General features: G+C 45.4%; 1 protein-coding gene across 1 annotated transcript in view; it reads left to right on the top strand.

Moving 5' to 3' along the window:
• Window positions 1-3,470: 3,470 nt before the first annotated feature.
• LOC148474665 (fatty-acid amide hydrolase 1-like) overlaps window positions 3,471-23,702 on the top strand; it is a gene marked incomplete at its 5' end in the record, with an annotated part of 43,199 nt that continues 22,967 nt past the window's right edge. Inside the window, 7 exons of the mRNA XM_088458285.1 lie at window positions 3,471-3,617; window positions 8,053-8,186; window positions 9,523-9,729; window positions 12,977-13,017; window positions 15,100-15,224; window positions 15,468-15,593; window positions 17,362-17,456. Of these exons, the coding sequence (XP_088314411.1) occupies window positions 3,471-3,617; window positions 8,053-8,186; window positions 9,523-9,729; window positions 12,977-13,017; window positions 15,100-15,224; window positions 15,468-15,593; window positions 17,362-17,456 (875 nt within the window). The remainder of the gene's footprint in view (window positions 3,618-8,052; window positions 8,187-9,522; window positions 9,730-12,976; window positions 13,018-15,099; window positions 15,225-15,467; window positions 15,594-17,361; window positions 17,457-23,702) is intronic.

The raw sequence follows: 23,702 nt of genomic DNA, 5'->3' as shown, positions 1-23,702 counted from the left end.
ATTTATTGAAGTCAAAATCGATGCCAAATCGGCCAAAAATTTAACTATAGAGCAGTTTAGAACATCGGAATGACCATCAAAACTTTACATAGATGATGGAGATTTACTAACGGTCGGTTCTGAATTTGACCGAGAAGCATCCAAATATCGACCAGACAATAGACCTGCTTGAGGCAGGTGAGTTTGGGAGAATCACTGCACAGATCACTATGATCTTAAGCCTAAAAACAATTAAACAGCTTTATATAAACTAATTTTATATGTTATGTTACATGTGCGTCCTAGACTGTCTTTTATACCGGTATTAGAAAAGCTAATATATACGTTTGTCTAGAAAGGTTGGTGCAGCCTGGCACTGTCCATCGGGATGTGTCTGTCTCGGGTTGGACTCTGCTCTTTAGCATGATCCTGCATGCCATGCACACGTGTGCAGGAACAGAGCCTTAGGGGTCTATTTACTAAGCAGTGTTAGGAGACAGAGTGAAAAGTGATAAGAAAGGGATAAGGTACCAGCCAATCAGCTCCCAACTGTCATCTCACAGGCTGTGTTTGAAAAATGACAGTTGGGAGCTGATTGGCTGGTACTTTATCCCTTTCTTATCACTTTTCACTCTGTCTCCTAACACTGCTTAGTAAATAGACCCCTCAGTCTGGTGAGATCGCCAAATGTGAGACTGAGTTCTGCAACCTGGCAACTGATCTAATTTGCTGCAAAGGCTGCCTGTTACAGACAAGTTACTGATGGGATGCGCCCAACTAGTGACTGTCTGACAGACCTACTCTTATTAATATAATCAGGGTAGATCTGAACAGAGGATGGCAGGCTTCGAGCGGTGGCCATAGGCCACAGGCTGTACGCTTTCCACGGCCTGTGGTTTGTGCACCAATGTTCTGCTTCTATAGTACCGAAATCCTTTTATGAATTATTCACCGAGCCTTTACACTGGTAGATGGTATGCAGTCAAACTTTTGCCTATAAAGGAGCATCATCTCAGCAAGTTAAGTATAATTGTATTCTATAGCACTTAATGCAAAGCTATTAGCTTATGTTCTCTTACAAATAGTTGCTGTGCGCTCGCAAGTGGGTCGATGGTGGGGCACTGCGCACTGCATTTGTAGGCGGGGAGGGGGGGTGGCCAGACAAACGGAGGCGTTCCTGAGGGAACGCCTGCCATTTCTGGGCGGCCCTACTGACATCACTCGTGATGTCAGTAGTGAGATTCCTGCTCTATTAGAAACGCGCGTTTCGCTTGATGAACTTTTTTAAGTTGGAAACCCACAATAGCAATAGAAATAAATGCTAAACCAGACTATAGCTGTTTTAAATCAGTCAAAGGCACCGATGACTGGTAGTTTTGACAACCCATTTCTTAGTAAATCAGGCCTAACATTAAGCAGACATACTGTATGCATAAGTAATAAATATTCCATAAGTATTATCAGGAGTTTGTGACATAAGAGTGCATATATGGAGATTGCAGTTTAGCGCACAGTCTGTGCAGCTTAAGCAGGCAAAGTATTAATTCAACATGGTATAGCAGTTTGTGAGACTAGTTCACATTAATCGGCCCCAGCGACCCGTCTGTATAAACCTCGGCAGCAGGGGGAGGGGGAAGTGACGACATTCGCGCTGAATCGTGTCTTCGTGGCCCCGCCCCCTGCTTCACAATGCCATTAATCTCAGCATTGTGAAGAGGGGGCGGGGCCACAATGATGCATCATTTGCTGGACCACGCCCCCTTTTGCCGCATTACGCCCTCCGTGTGGAAGCCTGACAGCTCCCTCCCGGAAGGAGGGAGCTAAATGTCGGCAACCCTGTGTTATAGTATTGATCAGCAACAATAATGAAATGATACTCACAGTAGATTGAATGGGAAGTTGCCTGCGTCACGGCAGTCGGCATGCTGGCGGTCAGAATCCTGGCGCCAGAATCCAGACAGCAGTAGGAATCCCGGTTCCAGAATCCTAACCGCTGACATCCCGATGCTGAGTATTAGGGTTAGGGAAAGGGCTAGGTTTAGGGTTAGGTACTAGGGGAGGGTTAAGGTTAGGCTGGGGGAGGGGAGGGTTAGGCTGCGGGAATGGTGGGTTAGGGTACTTAGCTGCACGCAGAGCCGGCCCTAGGCATAGACAAATTAAATAAATACCTAGGGGCATGCATTCCAAGCCTAGGGCCAATTCAGCTTCACAGCAGGAAATGAAGGGACTGTGACAGGTGGACGCACCTCTGCTCTTGCTGTCCTAACGCGATCAGAGCTCTCAGCTCAGCTCTGATTGGGCGTCAGCTCATACAGCTGGCAGTAGCGGGACTGGGGAGCAGAGACAGCGGGCAGTAAAAAAAATTGCCACTGGAGGAGGGCTGCTGGGCATGCCCAGCCACAGCAGCTCCTCCTACAATGGACCTTTGCGGAGTCCAGTAACCTGAGACAAACAAGGGAGTGGGGGCACCAATGCTCTTGCTGGCACAGGGCACTAAAATGTCTGTGGATGAGGATTGCAATGGGTATGGGGTGATGGATGTTGCTGACTGCTGCTGTGATCTGTGCTGCTGGTTGATAGGTGCTGTGCTTGGAGAGGGGTGCTGGGTCAGAGGCGGAACTAGCGATGGTGCTAGGGGCATCACCCAAAATCTTGCCAAGGGCATCAAACTGGTTAGGGCCGGCTCTGGCTGTACGCGTCGGGAGTCTGTCGGGATGTCGCTGTCTGTATCCTTACCACTGGCATCCTGTACCCAACCCAAAAGAACATAGACTGATTGCTTTCTATTGAGTGCTACAGAATACAACTATATTAAGCTAGCTGAGGTTTTGTGTGTGTGTGTGTGTGTCCCGGAGCCTAACCCTATCCCCCCGTGGTGCCTAAACCTAACCCTCCCCCCATGGCTAACACCTACCCAGGCCCCTCTATACTTATGTTTGGGGCGCCGGCTGTCGATATTCCGCCGAGATTTAAACAGCAGGCAAGGTAACTACATCTCTGTTCATCCATTCCCCAGAACTCACCTAATAGGAATGGAATCGTCTATGAAGAACTGCCCCTCCCCCCCCCACCACCACCTCCAAGTGACTATATGGACCAGAGAGGAGATCCCTTCAATTGCTTTTAGTCTCCATTTTTGGGATCCGTATGATACACTAATACAGTTATAGATACATTTGTTGCATTGGATTCAGCACTGATCTATTGCATGGACACAGCATAAGCCTGCCTAATACCTGTAACTATGCAGACAAGGGAAGCAAAGATACATGAGCATTCTTTGCTTCATTAAGGGGCCCATTTATTCATTATTGGGCTTATGACCCAATAATTATAATTTCTTATCTCCGCTATTCGCGCCAATAACAATTAAGTATCATCCAGAAGTATCATTCTTCACAGACAGGGACAGGGGGCTCCGATAGGATCCCGTCCCTGCGATATGTATAAGTAAAGTGATCGCATTAGACTCTGATTAATGTCTTCTCACACAGGCGCTGGAAGTAAATGACAATCTGAACTGCGTGACCTTTTTTATGCCGGACATAGAGGCTCAGCTCAAAGGACTTCTAGAGAAAGAGGAAAAGGGTCCACTGTACGGAATCCCCATCTCTATAAAGGAACATGTCGGTTATCAGGTAACTATTATATTATATATTATGTCACAGGGCATCACTCCTCCCGCTGCTACATCTCCGACCCCATCTCAGAACACACTCCCTCTCACCTTCTCTGCTCTTCCTCTGACTGCCACCTGGGCTTGGTATAAAAGATAGTCAAGAATAAAATAGACAACAGGTGTTAGACAGACAATAGGTTGACAGGGACAAAAGGTCAACACAGAAAAGGTTAACATGGATGGAGGTCGACAGGTACAAAATGTCGACAGGGTCAAATGGTTAACACAAAAATAGTAGACATTTATTTTCTAAACCCTATCTGTAACCCTCCTCTTGGTACCTAACTCTCCCTCATGGTGCCTAACCGTAACCGTCGAGGTAAGTGCCTAACCCGAACGGTCCCTTCAAGTGCCTATCCCTAACCATCCGGAAAGTGTCTAACCTTAAAAAAAAAAAAGTGCCGACCATATTAGGGTCAACATCTTGACCTTGTCAACCTTTATCCATGTCGACCTTTTCTGTGTCGACCTTTTGTCCTTGTCAACCTATTGCCTGTCTAACATTGTCAACCTTTTTCATAGCTATTATTATTATTATTATTATTATTATCATTTATTTATATGGTGCCACAAATGTTCCGCAGCGCCTTACCAAGTACATAAACAAATTGTAGACAAGCGACTTACAGAACAATACAATACAGGACCAGGACATGGATAATATATATTGCTACATTAGCGACCATAACACCCAGATAAGCAACAGAGCAGGGCCGTAGCTAGGGTAGTGTGGCCGGTGCCATCGCACAGGGCACCACAGGTCAGGGGGCGCTGTTTGGGCCTGTCAAATTTCTGTTTATTATCATTCTTCCTCTTATTTCATCCCCAGCATCTCCTGGCCTCTCCTATCTCATCCCTGGCCCTTCCCCATGAAGCCATGGCCCTTTTTTGGGTGCATTATTTGAAAAATGAGGGGGGCGCCAATGCTCTTTTTGGCACAGGGCACCAAAAAGTCTAGTTACAGCTCTGCAACAAAGCATAAGCAACCAAGTGTTAGGTGCCCTTGTGGTGAGTAAGAAGTAGATGAAACTAAAGTAAGGAGAAGCACAAGAGGGTAGAGGGCCCTGCTCGTAAGAGCTTACACTCTAAAAGGGAGAAGACAAACAGGGGTGACACAGATGGGGTAGACGGGGAGGAAGGAGCATGTAGCAGGTTAGAATGATATCTATCTATTGACTGGAACCCTGCTTTTGTGCTCCTCCCACTTTGTCACCTCCTCCCCCTCCCATGCTACTGACTATTCTCATCTGCATTGCACTACCACTCATCTGAGTGTCCTGGGTGGAGGGGGGGGGGGGCTGGGGGCATGTAGGCTGTATTGTGGGCTATTCACAAATGAACGTGCAGGTATCGGGCTGGTGTTAATGCGTGCTGATAGTGATGACGACTGCTGTCACCAACAGACGGATAGGGGTGGTTCTGCCAAATTTGAATACAGGAGAAGATTTGCATTTATTTTAGACCACGCAATGTGACAGCGGCTTCGGCAGCCTTGAGGGAAATTCTGAATCAGGATCTTAGGGCTTAAATAATGTAAAAATTGTAAATTATAATTTGGTACACACTCACTACTATACCATCAGATAACCCAATATATAACAATCCAACTTGCAGCAAGTGCCGAAGCAAATCATCATTGCTCCAACGAGGAGACAGCTGATCCAAAAATCTCCTGTCTCTCCGAGTCTTTAGGAGCAGTGAAACTAGTGCGCCTACGTGAACTAGAGTTCACACTCGCGCACAAAAGCCCACGGCGTCTGGCGGAAGCAGCCAAACGGGTTTCGGATCCCTCTTTGCAACCCGGAACTCCTTCCAATATGGAGGAGCGAGGTGTGCGCTGCGAGCGGGAGCAAATATCATCTGAAGATGGCGAATGCTCCCGCAGGCAAGCCCCAATAATATAGTATTTCCGGCGCTCAATGAATTTGTCTACTCATACTAGTGTATGGGGACAGCGGGCCATTCCCTGAGAGGAAGGTAAGTAGGAGATTTCTGTTATACTAGTGTATGGGGACAGCGGGCCACATCGGGAGAGAAAGGTAAGCAGGAGACATCTGTGATACTAGTATATAGAGACAGCGGGCCATTCCCTGAGAGGAGGATAAGCAGGAGATATCTGTGATACTAGTATATGGGGAAAGCGGCCCATTCCACGAGAGGAAAGAAGGAAGGTAAGTAGGAGATAGATGTGATATTAGTGTATGGGGACAGCGGACCATTCCCAGAGAGGATGGATACTAGTGTATGGGGACAACGGGCCATTCCCCGTGAGGAGGGTAAGCAGGAGATATCTGTGATACTAGTATATGGGGACAGAGGGCCATTCTGCGAGAGGAAGGAAGGAAGGTAAGTAGGAGATAGATGTGATACTAGTGTATGGGGACAGCGGGCCATTCCCCGCGAGGAGGGTAAGCAGGAGATATCTGTGATACTAGTATATGGGGACAGAGGGCCATTCCCCAAGAGGAGGGTAAGCAGGAGATATCTGTGATACTAGTATATAGGGACAGCGGGCCATTCCCTGAGAGGAGGATAAGCAGGAGATATCTGTGATACTAGTATATGGGGAAAGCGGCCCATTCCACGAGAGGAAAGAAGGAAGGTAAGTAGGAGATAGATGTGATACTAGTGTATGGGGACAGCGGACCATTCCCCGAGAGGATGTGATACTAGTGTATGGGGACAGCGGGCCATTCCCTGAGAGGAGGATAAGCAGGAGATATCTGTGATACTAGTGTATGGGGAAAGCGGCCCATTCCACGAGAGGAAAGAAGGAAGGTAAGTAGGAGATAGATGTGATACTAGTGTATGGGGACAGCGGACCATTCCCAGAGAGGATGGATACTAGTGTATGGGGACAGCGGGCCATTCCCCATGAGGAGGGTAAGCAGGAGATATCTGTGATACTAGTATATGGGGACAGAGGGCCATTCTGCGAGAGGAAGGAAGCAAGGTAAGTAGGAGATAGATGTGATACTAGTGTATGGGGACAGCGGGCCATTCCCCGCGAGGAGGGTAAGCAGGAGATATCTGTGATACTAGTATATGGGGACAGAGGGCCATTCCCCAAGAGGAGGGTAAGCAGGAGATATCTGTGATACTAGTATATAGGGACAGCGGGCCATTCCCTGAGAGGAGGATAAGCAGGAGATATCTGTGATACTAGTATATGGGGAAAGCGGCCCATTCCACGAGAGGAAAGAAGGAAGGTAAGTAGGAGATAGACGTGATACTAGTGTATGGGGACAGCGGACCATTCCCAGAGAGGATGGATACTAGTGTATGGCGACAGCGGGCCATTCCCCGCGAGGAGGGTAAGCAGGAGATATCTGTGATACTAGTATATGGGGACAGAGGGCCATTCTGCGAGAGGAAGGAAGGAAGGTAAGTAGGAGATAGATGTGATACTAGTGTATGGGGACAGCGGGCCATTCCCCGCGAGGAGGGTAAGCAGGAGATATCTGTGATACTAGTATATGGGGACAGAGGGCCATTCCCCAAGAGGAGGGTAAGCAGGAGATATCTGTGATACTAGTATATAGGGACAGCGGGCCATTCCCTGAGAGGAGGATAAGCAGGAGATATCTGTGATACTAGTATATGGGGAAAGCGGCCCATTCCACGAGAGGAAAGAAGGAAGGTAAGTAGGAGATAGATGTGATACTAGTGTATGGGGACAGCGGACCATTCCCCGAGAGGATGTGATACTAGTGTATGGGGACAGCGGGCCATTCCCTGAGAGGAGGATAAGCAGGAGATATCTGTGATACTAGTGTATGGGGAAAGCGGCCCATTCCATGAGAGGAAGGAAGGAAGGTAAGTAGGAGATAGATGTGATACTAGTGTATGGGGACAGCGGACCATTCCCAGAGAGGATGGATACTAGTGTATGGGGACAGCGGGCCATTCCCCGCGAGGAGGGTAAGCAGGAGATATCTGTGATACTAGTATATGGGGACAGAGGGCCATTCTGCGAGAGGAAGGAAGGAAGGTAAGTAGGAGATAAATGTGATACTAGTGTATGGGGACAGCGGGCTATTCCCCGCGAGGAGGGTAAGCAGGAGATATCTGTGATACTAGTATATGGGGACAGTGGGCCATTCCGCGAGAGGAAGGAAGGAAGGTAAGTAGGAGATAGATGTGATACTAGTGTATGGGAACAGCGGGCATTCCCCGAGAGGAGGGTAAGCGGGACATATCTGTGATGTCTCCTGCATTACCTTTTTGATGGATGGCCTGAAAACTTATTTTCTACAAAAGCAGGTGAAAATGTCAATTTTCACCTACTTTTGTAGATATAAGTGATAATGAATAGAACCCTTAATAAAAGGCTCAAACTGACTCACCTGTGAAGCACGGACGCCCTTTTAACAGCACCTTTGTTGGATTTTCAGGGCCATCCTTCCACTTGCGGCCTTGTGCAGTACCTCGAAGAGGTGGAGGAAGAGGACAAAGTCCTGGTAAAGGTTTTTAAGAAACAAGGAGCCATTGTGTTTGCCAAGACAAATGTTCCTCAGACTCTTTTATGGTAAATTCAAGAAGTATCTGCTGTTTCTGCTGGTAGTTCCTATCCACAGGTCTATGTGATGTGGGTGCTCGATGGCAGTGTACCTAGCTGCCTATTCAGTGTTCCACGTGGCTCAGACTCATCCCATGCAAACTGCACAAAATGTGTCCAAATCTACATAAGCCCCAGTATCTCTATAGTTCAAGTTTCCCAACTTCATTCCTCGGGGACCATCAACAGTGCATGTTTTCCAGATCTTCTAGTCTGAACAACGTACTGTTAGGGAACTCTGAGGACTGAGGATGGGAAACACTGCTGTAGTTCCACATGTGTCTAGCTCAGCTCATCTCCCACTTGAAACTCCGCTTATTGTATCTCGTATCCGCTGCTCTCTCTCTATAAGCCTGATAAGTAGCTGACTGCCCATACACAGTCAATATTCTGAATGTGGCCGCATTCGGACCTGAGTGTGACTTATATTCGGGTCCTGTATCTGTACTATTAGTCCTCATCTCCTCGTCCATCCTGTCAGACAAGGTCAGAACTATCCTGTTGGGCTTGAACTCCATTGAGGCACTGATCATACTGATATAGACTTCTTAGTAGTTTGGTTGCGGTTGGATTTTAAACTACTTAAACTCAATTCATTGCACTTCTATTATCTCACACTCTTTACACATAGATCCCATGGGATTGGAAAGATCATTTATTGTTCCTTGCCCTGGAGTGCAGCTAACAGTCACCCTTACTATGGGGCACAGTCCACTAAGCAGTGAACAGTCTTATGCTGGCTACACACTTAACGATGAGTACCCAGCCGATGTCAAGTAAGGCGGATCCAGGTGGCAGTTCTGACATCGGCAAGTGAGTATGCCGGGAGTGACTTCGGGGGCCATTCGGCAGCATGGCCCCCAGCTGACGATATTCCCTGTTGGACCTGCATGCAGGTCCGATGGGTGACTACGCTGACGATGCCCAGGAGCCAGCATCGTCAGTGACATAGTGGATGCACACTGCCCGATGTGGACGATATATAGTCCGATCCACAATATCATCTAGTGTGTACCCAGTTAAAGGGGATTTAAACAGGATTTATACATGTCCATCCACTACTGGCAGAGGATCATGGGTAAGGTAATGCATACACAACTCTTTACCAACAGTCTGCACATGGAGAACACTGGACTGTAAAATCTACTCTTGTTATATGAAACTCTTATATGCACATAATATATAATTTCCACCCTTTGCTGAATATTCTAATCACGCATCCATTATATACATTTTCTGTATTAGGAATTTATTCCAATGCTATGTACTATTACATAATACTCTCTACCGCTTTCTCCTACTGTAGCTGTGAAACCAGTAACCCAATATACGGACACACACTAAACCCCCATAACAGAGCCAAGGGGGTATCAGGATCTTCCGGTGGGGAGGGGGCATTGATTGGTGGTGGAGGTTCAATTCTTAGTATTGGAAGTGACCTTGCTGGCAGCATTCACCTCCCGTCCAGTGTTTGTGGAATTGCTGGATTTAAGCCAACTTCAAGCAGACAGAGGTGAGCCCTATTCCTCCTGTATATATTGCTATAATAATTTCCTACGGTCTGTCCCGTCTCCTCAATGCACACGGAGTGTATGCCGATGTGTGAGCCCTAACCGCTCCCATTGCTAGGGCGAAGGAACAGACGTAGCAAAGGAGGACCAGACCCCGGGAACGGGGTACCTAGTATCAGAGGAGTAGTGTGGAACCATGACGCCCGGAGAAAGTGCATGACGTAGTGCCCCCTCCCTGTACTCAACTGTGCCAGTGGGGTATGGCCAGCCTGCAGGGGAATACTGAAGTGAAGATAAAAACAGCAACAAGTGGCAGTATCACATCGGGCGCTGAGGTCCCATTGGGGGAATAGAATGCTTCGGTAATGCACTGTCTGACATTAAGGGGTAGCTCATTTGGCACTGCTTTATTTATGTATAGCACCTAGGATCTAGCTTTTATCATATTTGCATCATTGTTATTAGTCAATAGAGGAGATAGTATTATATATTCTGATCACCTATGGGAAGCTCCCTTCTTAGCTATGTTCCTACTTCACAAATATACATTGCACCTATATTAATGTGAGTACAGCTAACCATGTTCTGTCTACCACTATTATTCCAGGTCTCCTAATACAGTATCTTTTAAAAGATCTTTCAAATAACACTTTGTGGTCATGCCTAGGAACACCTCATTACTTTACATAGCAAAGCAGTGACTTTTTTTAAAACTCATACCTGCCAATAAGAAAAGGAGAGGGGTGGTGACAGAAGCCAATAAGAACGGAGAGGGGAGGGGCAAAGAGCCGATCCCATGGTAGATAGGGGAGGGAATTAAAGAGGTGAGAAGTGAATGTTATGAATCTGACAGTAAAGGAGAGGTGATAGAAGATGATCACAGAGGAGGGGGGGGGCGGAGGGGGACAATCTGGGCAGCTTGAGGGAGCATAAAATGTAGAAACGGATCTCCAATCCGTAACTTATTTAGGATGTAGAGCAAACTAACCGAGATAAAACTAACAGGCGGCCGTCATACTGTGCAGCGCCCCATGAATTCCGGGAAACCTGGATGGCGCCCTCTGTCCATTTTGGCGCCCAGAGCTCATGCTCCACTGGAACCACCCTCGCTATTCCCCTGCCTAGTATCAGAGGGAGGCGGGTGAGAACAGTACGAGCAGCTACAACACTGCTGGGGCAGGGTGGAGTAAAGCTGGGGAGGTGATAGCATATGCCGGGGCCAATATACTTGTTAATATATAAATATATATCACTAAATTAAAAAGAAAGATAGGGGGCGCTCCATAGTGCATAAATGTTTTAATTGCATAAAAACATTAAAAGGACCCTCAGTTACAGGTGTACTGGTACCAAGTATAGGACAGTGTAGGCTGGTTACCACATGATTCAATGCAAAATTTCCATCGGCAATACTGCTCACCACCCACTCAGGAATGAACTCGAGTCCACCATCCATGCCGGGCCTGTCTGGGAGTGTCGTTGCATGGGGTTAAGTGCAAAGACGCTGAACCGCTCGCAGGGGCGTATCTACAATGGGTGCAGGGTGTGCGGGGTACACGGGCCCCTGGGTCCAGGGGGGCCCCGCACTGCACACCCATTTTCCTGGTGACCTGTGCAAACTCTATAGACTCTGGGCACACCCTAGTGCCCAGAGTCTATAACTTCGGCGCTGGCCGCGCACAACTCACCGGAGAGAGAGGAGAGGGCCCGTGTCGGAGACTGCACACGGGCCCCCTCCTCTCTAGAAACGCCCCTGACTGCTCGCATACTCATATTCAGATGGAGAACCTGCCCATTCCATGGGGCTGGTCATTAATAAAATAGTGGAGAAGATATGTTTTAGTGTTCAATGAAAATACAATTTGTTTTGATGTTCAGCGATATATATATAATTAGTAGTCGAGAGAAGAAAATTCAACAAAAACATAAAATTAATTCCAGACATCAAGCAATATCCTAGTAATTAAAATTCCTAGAGATTGTTTAATTCTATAGTGTCATTCAGTCCCAAACGGGTGAGGATCTGTAGCCAAAAAATCCAATAGGCTTCTCTCTTACAGAAAAGGCTACAGCGATCTCCTCCCCTATTGGTCACTTTAATGTTCCCGGGGGCTGATTCACTACCTTACGCAACTGCGATTATGCACCCAATCGGCCAATTATTATCGGGACTGTGGGGAGGCGAACGGTGGTGTGCCAGTGCATTTGAACGCCGTTGCTGGGGCGTGCATAAATTATCCACTGCGATGGCTTACGCAGTCTGAGATCTCATAGTGTGCATTGTTAGCAATTTCTAATGTGCGCGAGGCTGCGATGGTACTCGATTGTACCGATGGTTTTGCAGGCTTGCAAAACATTACGGATGTGTGCTGAGTATAGTGGGCCTCCTTGGGAAGTGCTGCGAGGGCATGGCGATCGCAATGTATTAGCATACTATCGTAGTTGAACTGCGTGCGTAATTGCTATTGCATATGTAATTGCTTAAGGTAGTGAATCATGCCCTCAATTCCTTTGATGGAAGCATTTTTTAGAGAACCATTCTGATATAATGTAATTTGTCTGGATATTTATTGAAAATTCTTCTATGTAGCATAAAACGGGTGTGCAATGGTCTTATGGTGCGGCCCACAAACTGTAGTGAATCATTCTTGACCAATATATTCCAAAACAAAACATTTAATTTTATGCTGTAGGTAGCAACTTTTTTTTTTAAGTACACAATCCACAAACTGAAATCGTTGAGCAGATCCTGGGGCAATTCCCAAGAATGTACAGTGGGTAGAAATGGGCGAATCTATATGGACTATGACAAAGTGCTGCCAGCCCCTCACCAGTTTCTGATCCTCCTCCTCTTCATCAGTAGCAGCCATGAGCAGAGTTCCCTGGGCTAATGTCCATCACTTCTTTTGCAGGGGATTCCTAGTGAATTCCAAGGTTCCCGTTAGACCCAATTCCCCAGGTAACCCAGCACAAATAATGGTGCATAAACTATTTACAACTGGACCGATTCGTACAGTATATGAGAATATGAATTTCTAGCAGAATGCATGGTCAGAGAATTGTAGGTACGGTAATATCAGTTTCTAGAACAATATTTGGTCAAGATGGATGGGATTATATTAATTTCTAGCACAATATTCAATCATGGTAGATGAAATAACATCAATATGCACTAAAGACATGTAGTCAGGATTTAAAGTTAAATAATAATTGTTATCCCTATATAATATATAATATTTCATTTTGCAGCCTTCGTGGAGTCCGTGCGTGCATTGATGGAATGACTGCAGGTAAAATTTGGATATTATTTGTGGATGAATAGATGTTAGAAATTGTATCTGGTTGGTTTAATTTAATATTGTATGTTATGGCGGGCATAAATTATGCAATTATGAGCCCAATATGTAGATTATCGGTGGAATAGGCCGATAATTGCATAGAGTATTGTGACCAATAAATCTTCCAACATGCACTGCTGCGGCCAGGGCCGGCTCTTCCACTAGGCAAGCTTAGGCAGCTGCCTAGGGGCGCCGTCCACTGGAGGGCGCTTCTGAGTCCGCCTTGCACCCTCCATTTGCTGGGCGCCCGCTGAGATTGTTTTACCAGCGGGCACCTGGCTCCTCTCTTCACCCCCCCCCTGGCGCCAGCCGGAGGACGGAGCTCACTCCTGAGGTCTGGCTTCCGGGTCCCGCAGTGCAATATGGGAGTGACATCATGATGACGTTACTCACATACTTCCGAAGAGCGGGCACCGGGGACGGACGGCAGCAGGCACCGGTATGGAGTTTAAGGTAAGGGGGGGAGGGGTGCTGTCTTACTACAGGGGGCACTACTGGGGGCATCATATGGGGGCACTACAGCGGGCTTACTACTGGGGGCATCATATGGGGGCACTACAGGGGCCTTACTATTGGGGGCACTACAGGGGCCTTACTACTGGGGGCATCATATGGGGGCACTATTGGGAGCACTACAGGGGCCCTTACTACTGGGGGCACTTCAAGGGGCATTACTACTGGTGGCACTGCAGGGAGCATTACTACTGGGGGCACTACAAGGACATTACTACTGGGGGCACTGCAGGGAGCATTACTACTGGGGGCACTACAAGGGCTTTACAACTGGGGGAACTACAGGGGCACTTTCTACTGGGGGCACTGCAGGGGGAATCATCCCTTTAATTCGGGTCATGTGAATATTATTAGGTTTGGGGGAAAACAGGGGCTGCATTGTGAACCTTTGCCTAGGGCGCCCTGAAACCTTGCACCGGCCCTGGCCGCGGCCGACCACTCAATATTTCCCGTTCCTTCTCAGCGGAGGAACGGGGAAATATTTCCTCCCCAGGAGAGGAAAGCAGATATTGTGAGCCATACACTGACAGACATTTTATCTGACGGTGTATGCCCAGCATTACACTCCACTTTGGGGTTTAGGGGTTGGTTGATTCTGTTATTAACTGGCATATTTATCCATATTATTTTTTACTAAAATAATGTGAAAACTGTTTTTTTCACACCCTTTTTACATTATTTTAGTATAACTTAAATGTATTAAAGAGCTTTTGGAGCAGTTTTCATAAAAACTACTCCACAGCCCTTAAATTTGCACTGTTTTAGTAGGCATATCGCCTTTCCCATATCTGGAAGGGAAAATGTGATCTGTTTCAGATTACTAAAAGAAATTGTGAAAAGATGCAGGGGATGGAGTCCTGCTATAATAACGCTATTTAGAGATGGCGTTATGCAGGCTTTTTCCCTGTTTCCCCATCTCCAGCTCAGCCTTCCCTGCCTGCTGACAGGAAAAGCAGGGCCCGGAGCAGGCTTCTGTAATCAGCCATGTGTGTCTGATAGACCACAGGCTGATTACATAGAAAAATAAATAAATAACACTCACCTGCACCAGGGGCTGGTGATCAGTGAGCTCCTTCGGGACTCCTGTCAGCTGATCGCTGGGCTCATGCTCTGTGACCCCAGTCAGCTGCTCCTTTGTGCTGTAAACTGAGATACCGGTACACAGCACAGAGTATTATATGTCTGTTACTTCAGTGAGGGTAATAGGGTACAAGAGGGGTACACTTTTAATGGGAGTCAATGGTGACATTAAAAACGTGTAAGAGAGGGTGCATATTTGTACAATGTGTGTGTTATATCTATGACAGTAATAGGATGTAACAGGTACTGTATACATGTGTTGCATGTATGTTATTTCTATGATACTAATAGGATATAAGAGGTACGCATTTGTTGCATGTCTGTTGCACAGATAGTAATACATTATATTGGGGTTGGACATTTTTTTTTGGTATCTCCTATTGCCCAGACTGCGATGGAGTGTAAGAAGGGTGAACATTTATTATGTATCTATTATTTCAGTGTCACTATGCACAGGACCTATGGCGAGAGATGTGGACGCTCTGGTACTTTCCATGAGGGCTCTATGGTGTGATGAGTTTTTTTGCCTGGACCCAAATTTGCCACCCCTTCATTTCAATGAGGAGGTAATGAGACACACACACATATATAATAGGTGAGGAGTGTATGGGGATAGGGGAAGGACTCCCTAACTCTGATGTTCCCATGGGAGGAGTGAGATTTATACTGATTTCCACAGAAAACCATAATAATATCATGTTTACAGCAGAAAACGGGGTATATGTTTTGGGAGCTTAGTACAGAACTTATAATTCACTTAGTGACCAGCACTACGACACACCCTCATCTCGCTGATCTTTGTTCTATAGATTTACTCCTCTACCAAACCTCTCCGAATTGGATATTATGAAGAGGACGGATATTTCCAGGCGAACCCCAGTATGAGACGAGTTCTTCTAGAAACCAAACATCTTCTAGAGGATGCTGGACACAAGGTGAGAGGAGCACGCAGATGGGGCCCTTTCTGGTACATGTCAAGGTTCAGACTGGCCCACAGAGGTACAGAGAAAACCCCTGGTGGGCCCTACTGCCTGGGGGCCAATCTCTCCTCTAGGGATCAGGTTCCAAGCTGTGCACTTGAATTATACATTATACATATGTTATAATTCACAGGACTATGATGTATTTTCTATAATGCATAGCTGTTCTTAATCTGGTACATTATCATGCATGCACTAGCAGTATTTACTATATATATATATATATATATATATATATATATATATTATTTATTTTTTGGGGGCAGTTCGACATGGCGCCTCTGCGAAGCAACTTTGTAAAGCTGTCAAGTGGTCCTCTGCCCATACCTTTGTGAAGTTCTATTCCTTTGATACCTTCGCCTCTTCTGTTGGTACTTTTGTGAGAAGAGTTCTCAGCGCAGCTCAGGAGCGTTCCCTCCCTTAGGAGATTAGCTTTGGGACATCCCAGGATAAAGCCTGTGTCCCCTATGGAGAAAGAAGAAAAGGAGATTTATGTGGGACTGCTCTGCTTCTCCTGTCCGCATCTGCTTTGTTTTTGGACCTGTATGTGACTCGTTCTTCCTTCTCCTCCTTCTTGCTTTAGGCATGTTAACTTAACTTAGTTGCCTGTGGCTGGGAGAGGGTCATGGGGGTGAGGGAGCAGGGGCTCATGGGTAAAGAGTTTTAACTATTTGGTGCCTAGACTCCTACTCACCAACCTATACCAAGCGTAAAGCCTGTGTCCTATGGAATTGAAGAAAAGGATTTAACAGGTAAGCACATAAATGTCCTTACTAGAATATTCCGTATTTTGGAATAATTGCATACCATAATGAAATATCTTGGGAATGGGACCCAAATCTAAACAGACTGCATTTATGTTTTATATACACCTTATACACACAGCCTGCAGGTAATTTTATACAATATTTTCAATAATTTTGTGACTCAAAGTTTGTGTACATATGTAAAATTAATTTATGTTTTATATATACCTTATACACAAAGCCTGAAGGAAATTTTATACAATATTTTTAATAATTTTGCGCCTTAAACATACTTTGTGTACATTGAACCATCAAAAAGTATAGGTTTCAATATCTCAGTCATGCAAAACAAATTCCATATTTCGTAATATTCCGTATTTCAGAATATTTGGATATGGGAGACTCAACCTGTACTACATTATTGCACTTTCTATCCTCACCTATAGACTGTCTCCTGTATTGCATTTACATGCTTCTGAGTGTCCTTTGCTTTGCCAAGTCTCATTTGGTAAAGTTTTTTTAGGAATAATTTTCTGTTTAAACTGGATCATTCATGCAGCTTCTGCAGTGCATCCCACATGCCCTTTGCAGTATTCTCGTGCCAGGTATGGTGACTGGGATACATGGTGCCTGGTCCTATAACCTTGCTTCTTTGATCAGTCATCAAACAAACATAGAAGGTTTATGAAGCAAAACTGTAGTATGAACAGTGCTGGTTTCTCACCATACAGACACAGCATAACTAGCAACTAACATGGAGTCGATTTGCACTAGACTGAAAGACCATCTAGTAACATGTTGGTAACAGCACCACCTGCAGTACCTCCAGTGTAACTACTTAAGCAATGTTAAGACTAGAATTGTTGTAGTATTCCAACAACAATTTCCTCTTCACTTCTACATTTACTGCTTACATTACTTATATTTCACCAATTTTAGATTATATAAAATTATTAAAATTAAATTTTTCTTTTCAGCTCATCTTGTTCAGGCCTCCACGAGTGGGTTATGCATATGAGCTGCTCTGGAAGGCGGTTCTTGGAGACAAAGGGAAAACCGTAGCAGATAAGTTGTAAGTGGCATGTGCTGAGTACAAGTAGTGAAAGCTGGATATTAGGGTGAGGGGTAAATACATTTAAACATAGCACCCTGGAAGAATAATCATTTATTTATATAACACCACCAATTTACTCAGCACTGTACAGAGAATATTTGGGTTTCATATCAGTCCCTGCCCTGTTGTAGCTTACAGTCTAAAGGGGGATGTACCAAGCCTTGGAGATACAGTGGTGTTTGAAAGTTTGTGAACCCTTCAGAATTTTCTATATTTATGCTGAAATTTGGCCTAAAACTACCTCAGATTTTCACACGAGTCCTAAAAGTAGAGAAAGAGAAGCAAATCAAACAAATGAGAAAAAAAAATAGACGTGCTCATTTGTTCATTGAGGAACATTATCCAATATCACATATCTGTAAGTGCCAACAGTATGTGAACCTTTGCTTTCAGTATCTGGTGTGACCCCCCTTGTGCAGCAATAACTGCTTCTAAATGTTTCCGATACTTGATGATTAGTCCTGAACATCGGTTTGGAGGAATTTTACCCCATTTCCCCGTACAAAATAGCTTCAACTCTGTTATGTTGGTGGGTTTCCTCCCATGAACTGTTCGCTTCAGGTCTTTCCACAACGTTTCGATTGGATTAAGGTCAGGATTTTGACTTGACCATTCCAAAACTTAAAATGTATTCTTCTTTAACCATTTTTTGGTGAAATTACTTGTGTTCTTTGGGTCGTTGTCTTGCTGCATGACCCACGTTCTATTGAGACGCAGCTCATGGACAGATGTCCTGACATTTTCCTTAGAATATTCTGGTATAATTCAGAATACATTGTCTCATCAATGATGACAAGTCGTCCTGGGCCAGATGCAGCAAAACAGGCCCAAACCATGATACCACCACCACCACCACCACCGTGTTTCACAGATGGTATGAGGTTTTTATGCTGGAATGCAGTGTTCTCCTTTCTCCAAACATAATGCTTCTCATTTAAACCAAAAAGCTCTATTTTGGACTCATCTGTCCACAAAACATTGTTCCTATAGTTTTCAGGCTTGTCCAGGTGATCTTTAGCAAATTGCAGATGGGCAGCAATGTTCATTTTTTTTGCTTTTTCATGCTTTTTCAGCCAAGCATACCATTGTTGTTCAGTGTCGTCCTGATGGTGGACTCATGAACATTGACATTAGCCCATAGTGAGAAAGGCCTTCAGTTGTTTAGAGGTTACAATGGGTTCCTTTGTGACCTTGCAAACTATTTGAGGCTTTGCTCTTGGTGTGATCTTTTTTGGCCGACCACTCCTGGGGAGGGTAATAATGATCTGGAATTTTCTCCATTTGTACACAATCTGTCTGACTGTTGACTGATGGAGTCCAAAATCTTTAGAGATAGTTTTGTAACATTTTCCAGCCTGATGAACATCAACAACTCTTCTTCTGAGGTCCTTAGAAATCTCCTATGTTCATGGCCTGATACACTTCCACAAACATGTGTTGTGATCATCAGATTTTGATAGATCCCTGTTCTTTTAAAAAGACAAGTTGTCCACTCACACCTGATTGCCATCCAATAGATTGAAAATACCTGACTCTAATTTCACCTTCAAAATACAGTATCTGCTAACAGGGCTGCCATCAAGGGGGACGGCCGGGCCTGGAGTCCCGGGCCCGGATACTCTGGGGGCCCGACCGCTCCTCCTACCGCCTGTCCACTATTTCCACCCTGCTAAACTTACGTTCACTGACAGGCTCGGCAGGTGGTCCGCGGCCGCCCGTGCCCACTACTACAATATACCCTCTCACTATCTTTCCAAACGCCCGTCGCTGCTGCTATGTATGTGGCTGGCTGTTGGAGGCAGGCAGAGTGGATGCTCCCAGCCTGCTCTGTGCTGCTAACCAATAACACAATCGAGCAGACGGGAGCATCCATAAACACCGCAACAGCAGCGGGCGGTCGGAGAGGTAGGGAGAGGATATAGTACTGGGCGCAGGTGGCGCCTGTCAGTAAATGTAAATTTAACAGGGAAAAAGTAGTGGGTGGGAAGGCCCCGGGGCCCTCGTTGTGCGGAGGGAGGGAGATTACTCGGGGAAGGGTGAGGCTCTGTATAAAGGGGGATGGGGGGCTCTGCCTATCTGGCCTGTCCCAGGCCCCATGATATCTGAAGGCGGCCCTGTCTGCTAAGCCTAAAGGTTCACATACTTTTGCAACTGTGATATTGGATCATTGTCCTCAAAAAAATTTAAAAATTAGCATGTTTAATTTATTTGCCTCATTTGCTTTAGTCTTTATCTAGTTTTAGGACTTGTGTGAAAATCTGAGGTAGCTTTAGGCCAAATTTCAGTAGAAATATAGAAAATATTGAAGCGTTCACAAACTTCCAAGCACCACTGTAGATAAAGTGGTGTAATTGCCCAATGCAACCAATCAGCATCTAACATTTCAAATGCTGCACTAGATAAATGACAGGAGCTGACCGGTTGCGTTGCGTAACTTTATCCCACTCTGCGGCTTGAAACATCTCCCCCTAAATTCCCTAACATACACACATGGAGACTAGTGTTAATTTAGAAGGAATCCAATTAACCTTTCAGTATGTTTGTGGCCTGTGGGAGAAAACCATGCAAACATGAAGAGAACATGCACACTATACACAGTTAAGCCATGTCCAGGTATTTAAGTATTGTAGTCAGCAATTATCTGAAAAAGTGAAATGCGAACATTAATTCCGGGACCATGTGTTAGACTGTGTATGAAGTACATTTATGTGGTGTCTGCACTGATTGGCTGGTAACAATCACTGTCAGGGTATGGTACATGAAAATGCTGCTCTGTGTTATATAGGGGTCTATTTACTAAGCTTTGTTAGGAGATTAAGGGCCGTATTCAATTTGAGGCGTTAAGTCCGGATCCGCAGTAATTTACTGACGATGACGTCATTATCGCCTGTTTTGGTTTTACCCCGTATTCAACTTCAAAGACTAGGCGATAAAGTATAGCCTATGAATGACAGGCGGTAAAAAGTGCAGAATTGTGGTTTTGGGGTGCAACGTTTCGAGAAACGCCGTGCAGCCTTCAGTCAGTCCCCCAAAGGTAATCTGTGTAAAAAACACAAAACAAAACTTAAGGACACCCCAAAAATTTACTTTGTAAAAGGGGGCGAAAAAAAAAAAGTTGGGGCACAAACTTAAAAACTAGCGAACTTGACTCTGGGGGGGTCCCCAAGTATGCCCCATGTGTTTTTTGATTGCAGGTGTTTGCGCCAGGTGGATTTTTCACGATTTGTTTAAGTCACTTTAGCAAGTTTAAAATATGCTGAACCCCATTTTCAAGTACCCCAAATTTGATGGGCATAGTTGTTTTGCCCTAAAAAAACTTCTAAATGCTCTTCTGCATCACCTTATTCAAAGCCGCATTTATGCACCTGCTGCGGCTATTAGAAACCCCGACTTCCTTCAGGAGTTAAAAATGGGGGTACCCATAGTGATCCCCCATATCTCCACATCTTTAGGGGGTTCCCTAGAATATTTCCTGAAAATTCCCCTTTTGTTTAACCTGTAAAAAAACGGGGTAAAAATTTACAAAAAAAATTACATAAGGTTCCCCCCCAAAAGCCAAACCAGCCCCAGGCTTGCCAGGCAGTGGTGGTTTCTAAAAATATGGGGAACAAATTGTGTATGGTTCCACCGTATTTTAGAAACCAACCCAAGGCTGCAGGGACCAGTTCTGGTTTTAAATATAGTTGGAAAAAAAACGTGGGGATCCCCCTATAGTTAAGACCTGCGACCGACCCAACCGACTGGGGTGTAATGCCACAGCCAGAAGACCCAATCACCGGGGCTCCAGGTCCAAAGCATTAGCATCCCAAATCGGTCAGCGCAAGCCGGTGATCTCTGGGTCCCCCCTTCCCGAGCACCACAGGCTTACGCTGAAGCCTGGGGTTCTTCCCCATACCCCTGGTTTGGTGGGTATGGATGTAATGGGGGGGGGCAAATAATGTAAAACTATTGTGTTTTACAGTGGAACTACAAGTGACAGCATGCCTGCCATTTTGCACTTGAGGAACAACAAGTGCCAGCAGACATGCGGCACCTGTAACTTCACTGTAAAATAGTTAAAAAAAGACAAAACACACACCGTGACAGTATAACTTTATTACACACACCTACCCATTCACACATACTTACCTATACCAGATGTGTCTGTCCCTTGTCCAGTAGATTGTCCTCAATGAATGGGTCTGCAAAGAAAAATTCATACTCACCTATATCCTGGCGCCGGTCTCCGCAGTAATCCAGGAACTTAGCAAAACAAAAAAACGAGTTTACACGACCCACACAACAGCTATCAGTATGTGTGTTGCCACACATACTGATAGCTCCCGAATGCCAGCTGACGGAACATGCATGGAGCTGGCACTTCCCGAGAGCCAATCAGCGGCTGCACTGACTGTAGAGCGGCCGCTGATTGGCTCCGGCTACTGACAGTTCCTACGTGGTGTGAATCGCCCAAACATGTGTAGACATGGGGGATCACTATGGGTACCCCCATTTTTAACTCCTGAAGGAAGTCGGGGTTTCAAATAGCCGTGGCAGGTGCATTTTTGCAGAATTTATAAAAATGCGTTTTGGGACTTAAAAATATGCTAGTACCCATTTTCATGTACCCCAAATTTGATGGGACCATTTTTAAAAACGAAAAAAATTAGCTAAGTGCTCTTCTGCATCACTTCTTCAAAGTCAAGAAAAAAAACACCTGCAGCGGCTATTTAAAACCCGATTTTTCTTTTGCAGCCAAAAACGGGTGTACCCATAGTGATCCCCCATGTCTTGACATCTTTTGGGGGGGTCCTAGGATTATTTCCCGAAAATTCCAGTTTTTTTAACGCCGATCCAAGTATCGCCGGGTCCTGTTTTCGCCTACTTTCAAATTGAATACGGGGATACGCGGGCACGCGCGCGATACTTTAAAGCCTACAAAACAGGCGAAGGCAGCGTTAAGTCCGGGCCGTAGCTCGGCTCAAATTGGTTACGGGCCAAAGTGAACGGTGGTAAGGTACCGTTCACTTTATCTCCTAACAAAGCTTAGTAAATAGACCCCCTTTTCATATTGAAGTGAAAAAGAACAGAAAAAATAAAAAGGGTTTTGTCATATTTATAATTATAATATGACAAAAGTATGGAAAAACCAAGAGAAAACATAAAAATATGAGAGGAAAGTCATAAACACAGCCATGACCAATGATCACATCTTCCTACAATCACTGTGAGGAGCACTGCTCTACAAGGGAATAAGGGGAAGTCATACACCTTGCCAGGATCAATTATCACATCTTCTTACAGTACTGTGAGGAGCACTGCTCTACAAGGGAATGAGGGGAAGTTGTACACCCAGACAGGACTAATGATCACATCCACCTACAGTCACTGTGAGGAGCACTGCTATACAAGGGAATGAGAGGAAGTTGTACACCCAGATATGACTAATGATAACATCCACCTACAGTCACTGTGAGGAGCACTGCTACACAAGGGAATAAGGGGAAGTTATACACCTTGACAGGATTAATTATCACATCTTCCTACAGTTACTGTGAGGAGCACTGCTCTACAAGGGAATAAGGGGAAGTCATACACCTTGACAGGATCAATTATCACATCTTCTTACAGTCACTGTGAGGAGCACTGCTCTACAAAGGAATGAGGGGAAGTTATACACCCAGACAGGACTAATGATCACATCTTCCTACAGTCACTGTGAGGAGCACTGCTATACAAGGGAATGAGAGGAAGTTGTACACCCAGATATGACTAATGATCACATCCAGCTACAGTCACTGTGAGGAGCACTGCTACACAAGGGAATAAGGGGAAGTTATACACCCAGACATGACTAATGATCACATCTTCCTACAGTCACTGTGAGGAGCACTGCTACACAAGGGAATAAGGGGAAGTTATACACCCAGACATGACTAATGATCATATCCTCCTACAGTCACTGTGAGGAGCACTGCTACACAAGGGAATAAGGGGAAGTTATACACCTTGACAGGATCAATTATCACATCTTCCTACAGTCACTGTGAGGAGCACTGCTATACAAGGGAATAAGGGGAAGTTGTACACCCAGACATGACTAATGATCACATCCACCTACAGTCACTGTGAGGAGCACTGCTACACAAGGGAATAAAGGGAAAGTTATAAACACAGCCATGACCAATGATCACATCTTCCTACAGTCACTGTGAGGAGCACTGC

This window comes from Taudactylus pleione, unplaced genomic scaffold (genome assembly GCF_031769625.1).
Source record: "Taudactylus pleione unplaced genomic scaffold, aTauple2 ptg000824l, whole genome shotgun sequence".
Taxonomy (NCBI): domain Eukaryota; kingdom Metazoa; phylum Chordata; class Amphibia; order Anura; family Myobatrachidae; genus Taudactylus; species Taudactylus pleione.
The sequence above is the reverse complement of the archived record's forward strand: the minus strand, read 5'-3'. Positions and strand labels throughout refer to the sequence as shown.